We start from the raw sequence: 20394 nt of genomic DNA, 5'->3' as shown, positions 1-20394 counted from the left end.
ATATGCCCAAATGTGAACATAATCTGAGTCCTGCACCAATCCTAATCAGAATGTAGTAGTGGATGCAAGATGTGCTTCTGCTCTATTCATTTCAATGGGAGTGATGCAAAAAGCCAAAATACAACTATGTCCAGTGCTCCCATTGAAATGAATGGAGCAGGAGCGAGCTTTCTAGGCCCATAGCTGCAATTCTGAATGGGAGTAACACCCCCCCCCCCTTCCCCCCGTTCTTGGGATGAGCAAGTTATTCCGCTTGAATATCCAGACCATATAAGTGCCCTGGTCGGTTAGGCCTGCCCCTGGTCTATTCAGTGATATGGATGATGCCTGCAACCTCAACCATGAAATTGACTACCCTGTCCACAAGAGAGCAAACACTCTGCTCATGTGCCAGTATTTAGCTCTTTGTAAATCAAAAGATAAGGGGTGGGCTTACCAAAGATTGATCGAAACACGTAGGTGGTCCAAATACAAACAATGCACTTTTTATACTTTTGCTACGACTAAGAACGGTTGTTTGTTCGAAACGCGTCAGCCAGGAGCGTTTCTTCATGGAAATCATTTCCTTGCTTAACCATCCTCGTGTTTTTAAGAAATTTTCAATAAATTAGTTTTTTAAGGAATTGGAACTTCTCGCTGGACTTAATTTTTTCTTCCTTTTCTCTGTGTGTACACTTTAATAAGGGTTATGGGAGCACAACTAACTAATGGATATAAATTCCTAAATATTTTTTTGCAGTCACGAACATCAGTAGGAGCAGTTTAGAGGGAAAATCCTGCTGACACGTTCCCTTTAAATTCCTCCCACCAAAAAAAAAAAAGATAAAAATGACATTCAATTTGGACATCATTGGAGTGCAATACATATAATTTGAGTTATCTGAGTCACGTTATTGGAGCTTTAAAGGGCACAAGGGTAATATTTGCAACTATCAGCCCAGATAGGCGGCATTGTATCATAGACACTACAGAGATACAGATGAGAGACCAATACAGTGCTGAGAACAGAGATGGATTTACCATTGAGACAAACTTGGCATATGCCTAAGGCAGCAAAATATTTGGAGACAGAGCAGATATTTTTATATGTATTATTTATTTCCCCTGCTTTACAGCATTTTTTGCTATTTGGTCTTACTACCTATATTCTACCCTCATAGAAGCAAAACTCTGGATGTTACCTAAGGGTGTATTCACACACAGAGAGTAGGGAAGCAACAACTGTAGATATAGCTGGCTGTACAGTTATAGGCATTGGCAGCAACTTCTGCCATAGTGAAGCCATAATAGTGAAAGGTAAGAGGAAACAGCAAATCCTATGGCCCAAGAGCAGTTTTGGCTCACACTGGTATTGAGCTATAGTTTATAGTCTCTGGCAGTGGCATAACAACAGGTGTAGCTGCCACAGGGCCCGGGACACTAGGCGGCCTGGCGACAGCGGATACCGCTGCGTTTTTGTTTTTTTCAATAGGCCGTTAGCGGGTGGAGATACTCCAGCCGGTAACGGGCCCTACTTACTTACCAATTCTGGCAGGGGCCGGGATCGATAAGTGACGCTGCGGGCCCCACAAGCACTATTATAATATAGTATAATGATCGGAGGCCCAGGAGATGTAACGGAACATAAAAAACAGTGTTACTTCTCTGGGCAGGCTTTAGGCCTATTTGTGTGACGTCCCTGTCGTCACATGACCGGGACCTGCGTCCAAATGCAACGCGACACCAGGACGTCAGTGAAGATGGCCGACAGCGGCGGAGAGCGCAGCGGAGATAGATAAGTAACAGTGTTTTTTTATGTTTTTATACCCTCCTGGGTCTCCAATTATTATACTCTGGGGTCTGAAAAGACCCCAGAGTATAATAAGTGTTCATGGGCGTCCACAATGGAGCATAATACTGCATGCAGGGGCCACTATCGGGTATAATACTGTGTGCAGGGGCCACTATGGGGCATAATAGTGTGTGCAGAAATGCAGGGGGGGGGAGTCGGTTGGTCGAGGTCTCTGGCGACGGTCGGGGGGGGGGCCCATGTCAAAGGTTCACCACAGGGCCCCGCCATTCCTAGTTACGCCACTGGTCACTGAGTTTGACTTCCATTCCCATAGTCAAAATTCTAAGGAATATGTAATTCTCCTTGTTCAGTAAAGGATTTATGGTATTATGGTATTGTATGGTAAAGCATTATGTAAAAAAAAATGTATGGGATCCAGATTATAATAATTTAATCTGAATATTAAATATTACTAATAAACACTATAAAGTGCAACACAACAGAGGCCGCCATTCTGCTCAGTAATAATAATGTATACCATATACTCATAGTAGCTCATCACTGGGGCACGGTCGTCACATTTCAGCCATTATTATATTGGCCTGGAGTTGTTTTGGGTGTATCATAGGAGGGCCCACTGTCTTGGTGTCCACTTTTATTTGCACCCTAAATGATACTAATATTATTGTGAACAAGGGGCATATTACTATTGAATTCTAGAAGGATATTAGTGAATATAACCATATGTATTGTCCTAATCTCAGAGTGATGGGGTTGTCTTCTGTGTAATAATTTGGACCTAAGAGAGGTTCTTCAGGTGGAGTAGTCCTACCACGGTCTGACCTACAACATGGTTGCTTCTGTTGTGCACATTTTTGATATTTTATATTAAAATAAAAAATTGTGTTCTAAAGACCAAAATTCAGTTTATATTTTTTTGACAAATTCATAATCATGTACCTGAACTATTTTTTAACTGAAGATGACTTGGAAAACAATAAGAACGATATTAGCTCCTAATTCTGTCCAAGTTAATCTATCCCATTTTACCAATATATGGAATCTGGTATACTACAGCCATAATCTTCTAATTCAGTCTGCTACATGTCCCACTTGTCAGTCAAAGCCACCTATAGCCTGGAAATAGAACTGTCCGTTAATGGTTTTCCCAAGAAAAAAAAAAAAAGAAAAAGTCTTTATCCCCTGTCCCTTAGACATAACCAACCCCAATGAAGAAGGCCTCTATAGACTTCCCTAACAATGAAAGGCATAAACAGGGGGCCTTCTGTTTGGAGTCCATGCATTGGCTCCATCATCTCTTGTAAAACATAATCAAGTTTGCTTGCAAGGAAAATAGGGCATGTTATTGTTGAAGTGCATTCTCGGCCGGATGGCAGAATTTCACAGTTCGGCTCAATCAGTCCCATTGGCAATTTCTTGGAGTAGGTTTTCTAAACTTGAGATGCGCTTCTCTTGAGACTCTACAGTTGCTCGCAAATACTTGATTTCTTCCAGAAGTTCTTCTAGAGACACTCTCTGGTGAAGAAAAATGGAAATAATTACAGGGTTAGAGGAAAGTATTGAAAAGTATTTAAGAACAATATTAAAAAATTCTAATTATATTAAAAATATTCTCCCATTTTTATGGTCCACAAATTTCTGACAATGTCAAAAGATACAATTTGAAGCTCCTGGTCTCCAATGCTAAATGGGTAATAGGACCACCACCTACTTGGTGCTGCTTAGAAAATGGCAGATGGTTCATAAAAAATCTCTGTACCCATATTGCTATGTCTAGGACAGCGATCTTTTTTATTTCAGCCATATTTAGTGAAGCACTTACTGAGAAGCCGGTTTCACAGGAAGAGTAACTTCTACGTGGCCCAGTTGGTGGTTTGTTGTCCAGAATGTTTTTCTTGGTGACTTTAAGTTCCCTGTTCTTCACTGGAACGTAGCCATCCCTGAGCGATACCAGTACAGGATCAGCAGTCTGTCCTGCAAACCATTCATCTGCTTCGATGGCTGGCTCAGGTCCAGGGGTGTCTGGATAGAGATCATCCTGGAAGAGGTCTGACTGTAAAAAAAAGAAAAGCACCAGTCTTATTGTAGGGACTCCAACCTTAAAGAGGTTAAAGCGGAGTGACATACATCATCTGATCGGTGCTGTCATCCTAAGCATTTTTGTGTTTCGTTTATCCTAAACTGTTCAGCCATTCCAAAGATATAAGCAAATTTTAGTGCTGATACAAATTAGGATATGTTAGTGGTAGAGATGTGTGAACCCCTCAAGATCTGTTTTGCTTCAGGTTAAGTCAATTCAGTTCCTTGGTTTGTTTTGGGTCGAACAAGTTTGGTACGAATCACACCTTAAATTGGTTAAAGGGTAAGTTCACACTGAGTTTTTTGGTTAGGGTTTTGAGGCCATATTCGCCTCAAAACCCTGACCAAAGAGACGGCTCCCATTGAAATCAATAGGAGCCGATCAGGTCTTTTTTTCCGGGAGCCGGAAGAAGCCAGATGCTCATTCTTCAGGCCGAGTCACCTCGCGATTTGGCCTGAAGACACTCCCTGCACCAGACTAGGCCCATTCATTGGGTCTAATCCAGAGCAGAGTGGAACGGCTGAATGCCGATACAGTGAGAACAGTCTCAGGGCTACCAGAAAAACCTGGCACACCTGAGGACCAATCACATGAGAGCCGCTGCCACTTTTGAATTCAACAGAGACAATGGCTCTCCTGTGATAGTGGAGCCACCACTGGTAATAGCGGCGGTGGTCACTCTATAATCTACCAGATTACAGTACAGGGATAGTATAAAAAAAAAGTGGTGGGTGAAACAATAAGAAAATCATATTTGAGCTGCAGCCACTATGATTTTTTTTCACCCACTGCCACCAATTTTTTTTACAGGGATAGTTCCTGGCAGGAACAATGCCGCTATTATCAGCGGTGGTCCCGCTGTCACAAGAGAGCCACTGCCGATATTGAATTCATTTGAATTTAGCACGACAAATAATAGCCGGGCTATAAAGAAATGTAAAGATTGTAGAAGTCTATCAGTCACCTTTCTTGGAACTGTCATAACAATGGGTTCACATTTCCTCTCATGAAGTTTGTAAAATCTGCAAAAATAAGATCATATAATAAAAATAATTAGCATAAAGAAGCAATTGTAACTTAATAAAGCTTCAGAAATATAATCTGTCCCTCTTTATCGCAGAGCCGATACTTCCCAAATAGTTTCTCTGAAATATATACCTATGGAAACCTGAAAAAGATGACTTTATAAATGGGATGCCTCATCTCATAGGCCCAGATTCACTATGCATTTTCTGCCATTTTCCTAGCTGCCTTGTATGGTAAAAAACTGCGGTACAAGGTGTAATACATTTGGGCCAATTTCTAGAGTTGCCTTTTTCAAGGTGCTTACCCTGTTTCAATAGGGATATATTTGTTTCTTTTAAATAGGGACAAATTTTATGCAAAAAATTGTAACGTTTTTTTTATTCTGCGCCGCCTTTGCCATTTTCCTGAAAAGGGGGCATGGTGAAGGAATGATGGCAGCATGGTGAAATCTGGCAAAGTGGTTTACATTCCCCCCAAGCACACAGCCGGGTAGTGCGTGTATCTCATTTATGTAACGCCAGTCTTCAAAAAATCTGCCCCATTCTCTCTGTTATTCCTTGCGCTTTCCTATTGCTTTCTAAGAGTTGCACATCATTCACATTCTCATTGTCCAACATCTGTTTTGGTAGTCATTTTCATGGGCAACTCAGGATTTTTAAAGCAAAGTTTTCAAATGCACTGGTGCTGAAGACAGAAATTACAAAGTTTCCCTTAAACCAATTTGACTTCTTTTCCCCAAAGCTCCAAATCCCTTGCTTCTCTTCAAACAGCCAAGGTTACATGATATGATTCTGTCCTCCACCCCTAGGGAGAGCTCACAGTGTATGGTTTTGTTAAAGGGGTTGTCCAGTTTTATACAGATAATGAGAGACAAATGTTATTTGTTATGTTTGTATAATAAAAAGTTGTTCAATTTTCCAATATACTTTCTGTATCAATTCATCACGGTTTTCTAGATCTCTGCTTGCTGTCATTCATTGTGTTTAATTCCAGTGGATAAAAATCAGCCCATGGTCATGTGATGTATAGTTCATGGTCATGTGATGTACAGTCCATGGTCATGTGTTGTACAGTCCATGGTCATGTGATGTACAGTCCATGGTCATGTGTTGCACAGTCCATGGTCATGTGATATACAGTCTATGGTCATGTGATGTACAGTCCATGGTCATGTGTTGCACAGTCCATGGTCATGTGATATACAGTCTATGGTCATGTGATGTACAGTCCATGGTCATGTGTTGTACAGTCCATGGTCATGTGATATACAGTCCATGGTCATGTGATGTACAGTCCACGGTCATGTGATGTACAGTCCATGGTCATGTGATATACAGTCCATGGTCATGTGATGTACACACAGGTGCACAGCTCGTCACAGCACAGTAATCAGACATCTGCCTGGTAACGAGCTGTGCACCTGTCTACTCACCATGTTTGCTATGATGTTTCCCAATGGTTTCCGAGTAGAAAGTCCTTGCCTTACCTTGCTATTTCACATTTACTGACATCCAAGCCTCTCTTGGGCATGAAACCCATTCCTCTTTGAGGTTCCTTACTGCTGTAGGTATTCAAGTAATGGACAAAGGGCGCCTCTCCTGTAATTTCAAAGTAGCGAATACTACTGTCACCCTGAAAGAAAAAGTGAAGTTTATTTTGGCATTGTCCTAACATGGTAACCACATTGGCATATAATAATCTAGAGATCATGTTTTAATGTATTTCAATAGTCTGCAGCTGTATTCACATTATTTCTTGATCTATACTAAGGTACTAAACCTTAAAGGGGTTGTTCAGGATCATAAAATTACCTGTGTTATTCCTGCGCTGGGCCAGTCATCACTGCCAATGTTCTGTTTGTATACAAAGTTGACTGCAGTGATGACATCACATTGATGGGACCGCTGCCAGACCCATCGACTTAACCTCACAACTGCAGCTGTTCTGTACACAAACAGGGAGGGGTACAGAACAAAAGAAGGAGGGGATACAGGTAAATATCAGTGCTTTTTATTTTATAAGCCTCCCCAGCAGCATGCATTTCTTTTTATGATCCTGGACAACCCCTTTAATTGTATCCTCAAAATGCTGAAGAATAAGTCATGAGTAAGTACATCCTCATACTGCTTTAAGGGGATATCCCAAGGTTGAAGATTAGCATCTATCCATAAGTGTCTAACCCAGGGGTCCTCAATCTGCGGCTTGCGTGCCACATACGGCCCACCAAGCACTTCTGTCTGGCCCCACCGACAACACCGGCAGGCGTGCATTTATAATGAAGCTCCTGGGGAGCTCGGGCCAGGCCATGGAGCGCACTTCATTTTACCTATTGGAGGGCACCGCTCCCGATGTCTGTGCGACCTGCTCTGCCTCCCGCCCACTGTTTAAAAAGTTTGAGGACCCCTGGTCTAACCAATGAATATTTGACTACTGGGTCCCCCATAATCATGAGAATGGGGGTCTCGTGCCTGGTGCAATGTCACCCATACTGGTGGAAAAATGGATCCTGTATCCAAAGACATGAGACTTAGGGGAAACTACATGAACGTGGGTCACCTGTCAGGCAGTGTGGTGGGTGGTGTTTGAGTACAGGAATTGGGATGGAGTATGCGTCTCCAATGCTACATAATAGACCCAATAAGCTATCTCAGATATCTACAGAAGTTAGATAAAGAAAGTGTCAAGGAGAAGTTCAGCACTATGGCAGCTCTCGGCAGAGCAGGAGAGTCAGAGCAGTTAGTGGGAAGATGTGGTGTCTGACACCTGACATACAGCCAAGTACCTGCAGCCGAAACCTGACCAAAGGACCAAAGTGTGTAACATTGAATAGCTGTGCATTTTTGTATCAGATACAACTCTAACAGTAAGAAGGGAATGTTCTTGTTTTACCGCAAGCTTGTGTTCATGTGGTGCCTGCACCTTATTTTCAAGAATCTTACAGTCTTATAAGTAGATATAAGGTATTTTGATTTAGCTGAACAAATTTATGTGTTTGACTTGTTACATTTGGGTTATTTTGTGTTCTCTTCTCATTTGCACAATGCCTTTCTGTCAGGAGTTGTGATGTTTTTGGTGGCAAAGATAGCACAACCTTGCAGATAAAATTACCATTACCTTGACGGATCCTTCATACAGTAACATAACTTTACAGACATTTGTGGCTACATACCATTCCATAAACTGAAATATAACATGTTATACGTACCTTGCCACAGAGGTAGACTATACTGGAATCAGGATCATAAAACGGAAGCAATACTCCATTACTGGTGTCCATTTCTTGTAAGGCAATGGGTTCATCGAAGTTACTCTAGACAGTAGAGCGGTTATGTTAACACAAATGTAGTAAACGTATTCAAGCAACGCATTTGACCCTTAACCTTCTTACATTATGTTCACATCTGTACCCATGGTCCATTGGGGGACCAGAATAATGGAATAATGGACACCTGGACCACTAAGATAGTGGACACCAATGGTTCCCCATGGGCGATGGAGTCTCTGGAGGCTCAGATGTGAACCCAGCCTTAGTGGTAAAGCAGAATGAGCAAATTCTATTAAGGAGGAAAGCTTTAGAATTTAGCATTTTTGTGTTTTGCTAAGGTTATGAATATTAAATTATGAATATAATTATATATGTTATAATATATAACATATTTTGGTATATTAATATTAACATTAGAAAAAACATGTTCTCAATAAAATATATAAAAGTGGTTGCGACATGATATAACCTATCTATTATAACTTGCTATGGTGACACAACCCCTTTAAGCAAAATTTCACAGCAGTGCACAAGTGATATCACTTATTTCAGTAGCGGCATGACCTCACTTAGGTCATTCTAGCTGACTTACATTGCAGCATATCTAAGAGTTACATCAATTATATATTTAGCGATGACCACAACTTGGTTAGGAGACAAGGGGTAAATAGATGCTGAGTGACAACTACTAATAGTGTCCCTTACAGTATACAGTGAGGTTGTCGCTCAGCGACTCTGTAGAGCGTATAAATGTATACTATTAGAGCCTTGTACTTGGCCAGAACATTGCCCCATGTAACTCCTCCGCTGACCACTGGAAGATTCTGGATTGTCTTTGATCTTTTAATGATATACAAGTCTTTGTCATCTCGATAATTTTGTTGATCATCAGTTATTAAGGGCAGAAAATCTGCAAATGTAACAAGACTCTTAGACTAGATGACGATTATGTCATTCTGAATGCTGGGTGTTCCTGGGGACAGTCTGTTTGGCCACTGTAAGGATATGTTATATCTGCTGCTATTAGACAGAAAATGATGACCCAGATAGAATATTCCATAAATGTCTGATATATAATGGGTCCTCCTATCTCTAGAACAGGGGTCCCCTGAACCTCCATTCCAACATCTGCAGCTCTCTCCATTCTCTTATATGGTAACTTCACCTTACCAGGCAGATCAGTGATTCTGGAGATAAGAATGGGTACAGGGGTGGGAGCCACATCTATTAAACATTTATGGCATATTTTGTCTTGGCATGAGAAATAGCAGAAGATCAATTCTGTCCTTTTCCTTCCACAACAAGGAACCATGTTACTGCATCAGAGCAGGTCCCTCTTTTTCTTTGCCCCATAACATGTCTTATGGCTTCATATCAGAAACATTATAAATATCAACATTCATTGATTAATTTTGTTATTTTTGACCAAAGATATAAAAAAAAACAGCTCACTTGTTAAGCTATCATTCAGAAATCTAACACTTAGTATTTAGTTAGTATCATATACATATATTATGTCTAATTTTTCTACTTTGGCATACCAATCACACCTTCGACGGACTACCATATCCACAGACACCATGCGAACACACTGCACTCCGAAGACAGAATTTTCACTGCTATTATCTTCTGTTTGCATAAGATCATTGTAGAATGTGTAATGTCTATCCCCCTAGACATAGATACTGTCTGTATATATTTATGTATGTAGAGTGCTATATGCTATAATGGCCAACAGCCTTGGTTGGCTTCCAAGTATTTACTTCTGAATTTGGTAAGAGAAAATGACTTGAAATTCTTTACATTTAGATTATGGATATACATAGAAGTCTTACAGCGGTTATTGCAATCTATGAATGTCGAATTCTGGGAGCCCTCAGGAAACATATGTCCATTGTAAGAGAAAATGGGACCCCAAAGATAATAATCCTCTTTCCATCTCTTGCAGAACTGAAAGTTTTTTGCCAACACTTTCACCTTCTCTTATTTGCCAATATTGAGGTCTCTGTGGAGTGGGGATATTATACAGCTTAAAACTACTCGTGGATAAGACCTGGTTGGGTTCCCCTTCTTTTATGGTCTCATAGTAACTGCCTTGGCTTTCCCCATGGTACATGCAAACAGACTTGACTATTGTATCTTAGGGGGAGTTCACACTACCGTTACTATTGTCCGTTGCTGTCTTCCATCATAGGATGACAGCAACGGACATTAAACTGTCACAGAGAATGGTCACAGACTGATTCTGTATCCATTCCGATTAACACTAATGTAAACAACGTGACAGAAGCTAGCTTTCTGCATGCAGAACTTCGTCTTCCGTTAAAAAAGTTGTAAAAGCAAAAAAGAATGGGGCCCCAAATAAGTAAGTAGAGACAGAGTTGGAAATGAAGATGAAGTCACCGACTAGTCTTCATACCGTACAATATCCTATGAATAACTTTTCTTTTTCTTTTAATCACATTACATTATACAGTATGATACTCCTTATATACCATATGCTACTACCTTGTGTGGGAAGATTTGTGTTGGGGCTGTCCATATTACCTTATACATACAATTCAGCAATGACCTGTCACCTCTCCTGACTTGTCTTAGGCCCAGTTCACATCTGTGTTTGGGCCATTCCATTCCTATATCCGCATGAAATATGCGGAGAGAAAAGTACTGCAAGCAGGACTCCTTGAACAGAAACCCAAGCACAGATCTGAACCGGGCCCGAGTCAATAATTGTATTCCCCATAATATAACAATTTTAGCGGGATGTCTAGAGACAATCTGTCATGGCCAATCTGTATTGACGGTGTAGGCACACACTCCCATAACAATGGGAATGGTAATTCCAAATTTTCAATTTATGCACAATACAAAGTTCTATGATTCAGAATTGTTAGTCCATGTGGTATACAAGTATTACTGAAACAGATATATCAAGAGAGGAATTTGCTTATGTACATTGTACATTATGTACTAGTGTTAAAATCAACTTCCGCAAATTTTTACAAGAGTGAACGTTCCGTAAAGCTTTACAAAAGAGTAAAAAGTCCCAATAATTTTAAGGTTTCGTCCACATTGAATTTTTAAAAATATAGGAATATATTTTTACCATGAATACAATTCACTAAAGCTACAAGAATGCCAATAAATGGTGGGAATTGTGTTCTGCTTATCTCAATGTCTCTATCTGTGTTTCATATAACCAGTGGGGCAGTTGTACATTTATGACCTTATGCTTTGGAAACAGTGACAATAGCAATGAAATTCCCATGTCTGCCATTACCGGGTCCCATAAGCCCAGCTCTCTCTGACTCATCCGTGTAAAGCCCGTTGTAAAGATATTTCCATCTCTGGTAAAGATGGCTCGCATAGGTCTCATCCCCTCATGGGGGGCAAGTTTCTCCTGTGAATGGGAGGAGGTAAGGTGGAAAACAAATTGGTCATAACATTTTTATAGACACAAAGGCTCACTGTCCTGGCACAAAGCATAAGACAGCGTGTTACTGGCTCCTAATTCTCTGCGGCTATAGTTACCAAGGTGACCCTGGATGAAAAGTCCTGTCGCTGTGTCATCTGGCCAGAATATGCCCCTGTCTCTGCCAACATGTCCCAGCCATTATGACCACATAGCATGGACATCAAACAAAATAGAAATCTGGCCAGCTATTATATTTCAGTAAGCTTGTTAACCTTTCAGAAAAGGGAAAGGGCAGTCATATAAAACAAGGATGTTCCAACATCTGGTGAAGACCAAACGTCATGGTGGCAGAGGATTCTCCAAACTAAGACCACATTAAGATGGCTGTAGATGCTCCGCAAAGACACATTGCACTGCTTTTTCCTGATTGGAATATTTGGTAGATTAATGTGTGAGTATTAAATATGAAATTCAGAATCATTTTAGGTTGGAAATTTTTCGGCATGTACGCCAAGATTACTGGCAAATGGAACATGCTTTTTCAGAGAATGGGACAATCATATTGTTAAAGGTGACCACCATGAAAATGCTACCCTGTTTCCCCGAAAATAAGACATGTTCTTATAATTAATTATCTAACGAAATATATGACCTTTCTTATTTTCGGGGGATGTTTTATGCAGCGGCTGGAGCAGGGAACAATCGGCAAACAAAGCGGGGAACAATTAGCAGAGTGCCGGCATGACTGCATGTATGTATGTGATCCAGAAGGTGAAGGGGGGGGGGGGGGTCTTATTTTCGGGGAAACAGGGTATCCAAACCTCATGTCTAGCTACAGAGCAGGAGGAGCTGAGCAGATTAACATAGTTTTTATGGGAAAAAATCTGTTATAATTGGTAACTTTCTACTCTTAGGAGTCCAGTAGGCGGTCCTAATTAGTGGCCTACCGCCCACTGGACTCCTAAGTATAGAATGAAATTACACTAAGTTCCCAAAGATATTTTAGCATTGGTTGTCCATTGTTCTGGTTCGTATACAGAACCAAAACAGTGGACACCTAGACTGCTAAGATATCAGAGATATATAGAGCCAGTGGCGTAACTACCACAGTAGCAGTGGTAGCAGCTGCCACAGGGCCCGACACCTTGGGGGCCCAAGCCCCCTCACTAGTTAATATGCCAAAAGAAAAAAAAAATTTACTTTTTGAGGCCCGAGTTCACCTAAGGTGTTGGGTTCCAGGCGGAGGAGAGCCTCAGCGTGCGTCCTGACAATGGGGGAGGGGTGGAGACATTGTGCAGGAAAAAGATGAAGCTGTGTGGGAGATTCATATATGCAGTGAACGGAGCAGCAGTGCTGAGGACTTCTGCAGAGTGAGCGGAGACTGGTGAAGTTAACCCATGCATGCAGGGCAGGCTGTACAGCACACAGTACTGTGCTGGCAGCTGCCTGCTGCTCTTTCTCCTTTCCAAATTATAATAAGTTTGCTTCCTTGGGAAGGGGTTTCAAGTGCCACATTCAGTGTCTGTGAAGAGTGTTTTAAGGGAGAACTATGAGAACACTCTTCACTGACACTGAATATGGCATTGTAACCCCTTCTTCCCCAGGAAGCAAACTTATTACATTATTATGTACTACAGTACATAATACTGTGTGCAGGGGCCACTATGGGGTATCATAGTGTATACAGGGGCCACTAAGGGACATAATAGTGCGTGTAGGAATGCGGGGGGAAGGCGGATGATCAGGGTCTTTGGGGGGGCCCCCATGTCAAAAGTTCGCTACGAGGCCCTGCCATTCCTAGTTACGCTACTGTGTAGAGCCTGATGGAAATCACTGACTATAATGTGGTCAGTTTTTAAAATGAAAGCATCAGACATAAAAGCCTTGTACAGGACTTTTTCATCCACTGGTTTCTGGCAGACACTGCAATGGAGTTTCTGACACAAGTGTGAAAGTAGCCTTACAAGTTATACTGACTCTTTTCCCATAGATCTATATATCATCTCCATGATGGGGTAGACTGGTTAGTAGTTTCATGGTGAAAGATTCCCCAAAACACGACAATACGATTGTCCCCCTACTCTGAATTCACCTGGCTTTTTTAAGTGGAATACAGAATGCAAATATTTGCTACAATTTTTTGTCACCTTAGTAAGTGTGCAGTCCTTAGGAGCTCAGTATAAGAGAAAATGGAGAGATAGGTATAATAAATAAACATGCAGAACACCTTCTCATACCGGATCCCACAGAGCCAGCTGCCGCTCACTCATCCTGCTGAAACCGGTGGTGAATATTTTGCCGTCAGACAGAAAAATGGACTTGATCGGCCGAGCCCCTTCATGTGCCCCGCTTTTCTCCTAGTTTGTTTGATTAGCAGGTTAAGGTCACCACAACAAGTTGAAAACACAAACATGCGGGTAGATTAGTGTCACACTAGGCATCACTTCTCAGTTAGCCACACTTAGGTAAGTACAAATTGCTAATATTTTTCATTATTGCTGCAAACTTTCGTCAAGAGTTTAGAACAGGGGTCAGCAACTTCCGGCATTCTGGCTGCAGTGAAAGTACAGAAACTACCCAGATTTTAGCACTATGTCTACTCTGTATCTGGTTATTTCAGAGAAAATTCTACTTTATTTTTATTATTGCTCACATCATACTAGGAGAAAGTAGTTGTCAGTCTTCCTGGGTCTCCCTTTACCTGGAGATTGACAGCTTTTTCCCTGTACAAATTATTAGGGAAAAAGCTGTCAATAAGCAACTGGATTGTGATCTCTACTTCGGACAATGAGCGATGATAATATCTGTAAAGCGCAGTGGAATATGTTGGTGCTATATAAGTAAGCAATATACTGTAAATAATAGGGATGGGCAGGCTAGCTACACAGCCCAGCTCGAATTAAGCACTGATAGTAATAAACTGTTAGTTGCATTTTTTATTTTAATTTTTCCATCACCTATTGAATTAATCCGAAATGGCAGATACTGCAGAAGTGGTGGTTCTCATGAGATAGTCAGTGTGTGCAAAAAAAAAAAAGCACTGGCTTTGCTGCTAAGTGTATTGCAGGATACTCAAGAAGAAGCCTGCAGTACCCTGCGGGACATGGAATTACAGACTGCCTGCAAAGACATCGTCTGGGTCAGGCTCACTAGAGAGTGTGAAGTTACCCAAGCCTCATTCACAAATCCCTGGACTTAAACAACAAATACTACACGGTATTGCTGGAACTAAGTGGACTTCCATGAGAGAAAGAAAGTGCTGATGACACCCAACAGAAGTAGGGAAGGCAGTTCCAAGGACTGATAAAGCCTTCCAAGTGAGTGGCGATGGGCATGATATGAGCTTGACACCTTGTATTGGGATCTCTAAAGGGTATTATGCTGTATGGGGGCCCTAAGGTGATATTATACTATGTGTAAACCTCTAAGGGGGCATTATATGGTTTGGGGATCTTTGACCTTGATGCTGTCTGAGTGTCTTTTAGGAGGCATTATACTATGTTGGGTTTACTATAGGGATCTTTATACTGTGCGGGGGCACTAAGGTGGTGTTATACTGTGTGGTGGACACTAAGGGTGCATTCAACTGTGTAGGGGCACTATGAGGGCATTATATTGCAGCATAGGCATTTTTCTAAACAAATCAGCACAGTATGTTGCACTATTTTGTACAGATTTTTTTTACCTGTAAATAGGAGTTTGTCATGTAAATAGTGGGCATGCCCTAAGCAATCGGAATTTCTCCCTGAAAATTGGAGTATTCAGTGAAGTCCTGCCCACTGCAAGCCACACCCCTTGAAACCACACCCTCCATCCCTAAAATAATTTAGAAATGTTGGCCACTATGGTTTTGTTGGCAGGTACATGGATTTCTTTCAGTTCCTTTGAGCTGAAGCAGACAGACACAAATGTGTACAACAAAATCTGCATCTTGTGCATCCGACCTTACTCAGCTCAAATGGGATGACCAGGAGATTCTTATTTGGAATACACTGTTCATTGCAGCACATGCAAACAAGCCTTGCATTTAGATATAACTGAAACCACAACCTTCATATCCCAAGGCCCTGATGTCACCATATTACAATATCAAGATGTGTAAAAAACAAACAAAATAATAATAACTTCTAGTGACTGTAAGGTTAACCAACCTAAATTTTAGACTTCATGCACATGACTGTGCAGGTCAGTGAGGACGGCACGGATGACATTGGGATCGGTATCTGTGTGTCATCCATGGGTTTCACTGACCCATACATTCATATGAATTAACAGAGCTGTAAATATGGACAGGTATAGGATCGGCTCCATAATTTGCGGCTCTTCAATTCAGCCCAGACACATTGCTCATCCACTGAGTCGTGTGCATGAGGCCTTACATGGAGGATGTAGGGGCAATGAGAAGGACTGATATTTTAGGCAGTTGCTTATAGTCCGATAACAGGCGTATTATTTGGGCTGAGGATAGACTACAACATAATGTAATGTGGTGATCTCAGGACTGGGACAGAGAGCAGAAGAAAAGGGATATGATTTACTTACAGCCACTATTTCTTGCTTTCGAGGGTCTATAACACGTAATTTCTTATCTTTGCAGGTAGTGGTGATGAGACTTCCATTATAGTTCCAGCAGACATTGTAGATGAGGTCGCTGTGCATCTCATCCAGAGTAATAAGAGCCTCGCCGGTCCCCACGTTCCAAACAATAATCATGTTATCACTGCCTAACAGCAAAGGAGAAGTAAAGCCAAAATAATGTATAATAACAATATAGAACATAAGAATATATTACAATCCTATACGGTATTTATAGTGTAGACTTATTCAGCTTCTCGATGCTCCGTGCTGGGTTCTTCCTTATCTAAAACACTGTTACATCCCCGTCTCCAGAAATAAAACTGAATGTTTATTATGTTTATTAGAGAATTAGCATCTTTATTCAGGATGTACACAAAAATCCTAGAGTCACATAGCAAAACTCAAAATAATCACCACCATAAAAAACGTAGCAAAATATGGCAAAATCAACTAGATATGCCTCAGCATGGTCGCCTCATTTGCATATGAATAAAAACATGAAACTAGGGCTCAAAAGCTGAATAACAGATATTTTCAGAAACTGTAGAATCATCTCTACAAGGTACTGTGAGTAGGTTTATAATGAATTTATTGCTGAAAAACTCCCTTTAAGGGAAACTGTCAGGTATTGTGTGCACCCTAATCCACCACCAGTATCTAACATGGGGTCTCCAACAATGCCCCGACATTGCCACGGTAAAGTCAAGTCAAGCTCTGCACACTCCTAATTCTACCTTTGTCACTTGATTTATGACCAAATCCTTGGGAACAACACTACAAGCCTTGATGAAAGCTTGTACATGCACCATAAGGCTTATTCTCTGGGACATGCAGAGTAAATCAGGTATACATGTCCAGATTAGTGAACCACTGAAGCTACTGTAGAACAAGTGCACCTTTGTTTGCTGCGCATGTGCTAGAACATAAGCATTATGGCGCAAGCACTAAATTTAATCAAGGCTGGAAATTTAAAGGGGTTGTCCCATCACAAGGATCCTATCTATACCTCTTGTTAATGTGGATGTAAGACTTTTCCTAAATACACTGCTTCAGCAAAACTGCTTTGTTTGTCCACTATCTTACTTTATTCAATTCATTGTTGACACAGCCCTTGACTTATCTGCTCAAAAGTCAAGTGATGTATCTGCTGCTCTCAGGGGGGAGGGAGGAGGAGCTAAGTGCACGGGAGCGAGCCTGTGTTTCTAGCTATTCCTGTGTCTGCTATTCCTGTGTCTACACCACATGTGACCTAGCTCCCTGCTCTCAGATAGGGGAGAGGAGCTGCTTGCATTTCTGAACTCGTCTTCTGTTCTCCCATTTATCAGGTTAGCTAATTCAATTGTGTTCATTATGGCAGAGACAGGCAGTATTGTGCATATAGTATTTGAGGACCTTTGATGACATCAGAGGCCCTTCAGCCGCTCCATAGGATCACACAATGCGGTGGGCGGAGCTACATGCTAATTTGGGGGTGGAGCTAAACGGCAGGTTGCATGAAACCCCGCTCACCAAATGACGCAAGAAACCAGAAAGAAAGAAGATTTTACAGCAGTGAAGACTGGTGAGTATGCGACATGGGAATACCCCTTTAAGCTAAGGGTGTGGAAAACCTGACTTTTGGTGCTAACTTCCCACCTCCTTGACCTGAAACAGGTAATTTGCAATATACAACATTTCATTTTTTTACAATATGAGGCAGCCCTAAGGCATAAGGAACACAGTGTTGAAGACCCCATTAGCAGAACAGTCGGGTATCAGTGGTGGTTTGAAGGGTGCATGGTATTTGACAGGATCCCTTTAAGTCAGGGTCAACACGGTGCCCCAGTGGTTAGCACTGCAGCCTTTTCAGCGTTGTAGTCCTGGGTTCAAATCTCACCAGGAACAACATCTGCAAGGAGTTTGTACGTTCTCCCTGTGTTTGCATGGATTTCCTCCCATACGCCAAAAACATACTGATAGGAAAAAATGTGCATTGAGATCCCTATATGGGGCTCACAATCTACATTTTAAAAAAAAGGATCACTTTAACTCATTAGGTTCTGATTTCACTGTGCTCCACTTAGATACAACTGCAGATAAACAATCTTTAAAGAGGCTCTTTCATCACCTCCAACAATTACAGGTCTTGGAACAGTTGGAATTTCTTTCTAGCCCCCACCATTCCTGAGCAATAACTGCTGTTACTTTCAGAATCCAGTATGTTTATTAGGCTGTCTACCGTCAGGTGGGTGGTCCCAGACGCTCTGCTACAATCCAGGACCGCCCACCTGACAGTAGAGAGCACAATAATCATATTGGGTACTTAAACAAACAGCACCAATTGATCAGGATTAGTGGGACATAGAGAAAAAAATCTTTAGCAGTATCAGTGGAGCAGCTGCTGTTGTATATAGTACAAAGAGTTGGTGGAGGTGGTGAAAGGTCCTCTTTAAAGTTCAGAAGCAGTAAGACCAGAAGCTCCATAAGTGACATGGTCTAATTCTCTGATTTGTATGCCAGTATAAATAGAGGTTTCTGCCACTGGCTTATCCTTGTAAATCCCAGTACATATGCATGCTGCTCCACCCAGTAGAGTCAGACAGTACTATATGTATTCAAGTTATAAGATGGTTACCTGCACTCAGTAACACGTTGCGAGCTGAGGGATGCCATGTGATAATTCCCACTCTCTTTGAGTGACCTTCTAGCGTTACAATAGGTTCAGTTATCGATCGTACTGGAGTGTAATCTGGGATTTGCCAAACCTGAGAAGAAAATCCAAGTTATGTTTTAGGTTAACGAACTATTAATTATAATACAAAATGTAGATAATATTACTGTGAAAACACAGCATGTGCTGATCTATGGAGGTCCAACTGGTGGGAAACCCACTGATCATGATAACCTGGGCACCTTACACCCCAGTCTGAATTGAGCAACCGTCGTGCACATATTCCCTGGCTGGGACTGCTAGAGATAGTCAGAGACCCACTATCTTTGGTGGACCTCCCCTGATGTGCAACTTAACCTTTATCTTGAGAATATGGGGTAAGTTGTATTTGTCGGAAAACCTTTTAAGGATTCATTAAGCACATTTAAATCATGCTAACAAAACCCTTAACAGGGTGCATTAACCATTAAACACACAGACACACAATGCATACACATCAAATGACAGAGTATTGTTAAAGGGATTCTATCATTAGAATCCCATTTTTAGCTAAACCCACGTCGGAGTAGTCTAAAGAAAGGCTATTCTTGCCCTACCTTTAGAAGTCTTCTCCGTGTCGCTGTTTGCTATATTCCCGGTTTCTTCATCATGGTAATGAGGTTTCTTGCAGCACTGGGGGGCATCCCTTGAGCTGCAAGAATACTCTCCATTGCCATCTTTTTATTGTTCACTGCTTCCACCTCCCATTCAGCCACACGAAAAATGCCCAACGCACATGCACAGTATTGTAAGCGGCCATTTTCTCGTGGCCTGTGGGCATGCGCAGTCTGCTCTGCCCAAGGCCCGAGGCCTAGAAGTTACAAGCCATTGCCGGAAGAAGAGGCTGAAGAGGACGTTCCTGATGAAGATGGAGGCAGAGCTGGAGAGAGTTCTCTCACAGCATTGGGGACGCCCCCAGTGCTGTTTGAGCGCTGGGGCCCACCCCCAGTGCTGGAGAGAGCTAATTTGTATACCGACAAAACTGGGATTGTAGGCGAACGGCGGCACGGAGAAGACAACGAAAGGTAGAAGATGAATAGCCCTTCTTAAGGCTATTCCGGCGTGGTACTTAAAAAAAAATAGTGTCTGAATGATAGGATCCCTTTAAGGCTATTCTGACGTGGGTTTAGCTAAAATCCGGATTCTAATGATAGCATCCCTTTAAATTATGTGGGGGGGTTTTCAAAGCTGGCCATCTTGTGTTACATATCATGGGATAAGTCCATCCATGAGCACAGGTAAGGAAGGGCACATCTGTATAAATTTATAGCTGCATAAGACCAAGGCAAAAAACCTCAGACATTTACATGCAGTTTTTGTGTAGTAATGCTATCAAAGTGGTCTGTAAATGTAGCCTAGGCCTGAAAGCTACAAGGTAACCAGGGTGAGATGTGTTTCATAGAATACAAGCATGTCTCAGAAGCCCCATGGACTATCACTGGCTGTATTTCTTGTCCTTGCAGAATGGTAGAGAGCTTTATGTCTGGAATAATTTACTGCAGTTACGTACCTTTTAGAAGACTTTATGGAATGATCCACTTTTGATTTG

At 41.6% G+C, this 20394-nt stretch overlaps 1 protein-coding gene across 1 annotated transcript in view; it reads right to left on the bottom strand.

Annotated features, from left to right (window-relative positions):
• Positions 1-1077: 1077 nt before the first annotated feature.
• Positions 1078-20394, bottom strand: part of CORO6 (coronin 6) — a 71116-nt gene continuing 51799 nt past the window's right edge. The window contains exons 4-11 of the mRNA XM_075263771.1: positions 18771-18900; positions 16121-16302; positions 11444-11563; positions 8104-8208; positions 6385-6530; positions 4837-4894; positions 3615-3845; positions 1078-3307 (exon numbers count right to left, since the gene is read on the bottom strand). Of these exons, the coding sequence (XP_075119872.1) occupies positions 3185-3307; positions 3615-3845; positions 4837-4894; positions 6385-6530; positions 8104-8208; positions 11444-11563; positions 16121-16302; positions 18771-18900 (1095 nt within the window). The 3' untranslated portion in view covers positions 1078-3184. The remainder of the gene's footprint in view (positions 3308-3614; positions 3846-4836; positions 4895-6384; positions 6531-8103; positions 8209-11443; positions 11564-16120; positions 16303-18770; positions 18901-20394) is intronic.

The sequence above is a fragment of the Leptodactylus fuscus genome, chromosome 2 (assembly GCF_031893055.1).
Source record: "Leptodactylus fuscus isolate aLepFus1 chromosome 2, aLepFus1.hap2, whole genome shotgun sequence".
Taxonomy (NCBI): domain Eukaryota; kingdom Metazoa; phylum Chordata; class Amphibia; order Anura; family Leptodactylidae; genus Leptodactylus; species Leptodactylus fuscus.
This window is presented reverse-complemented; position numbering and strand designations above follow the sequence as displayed.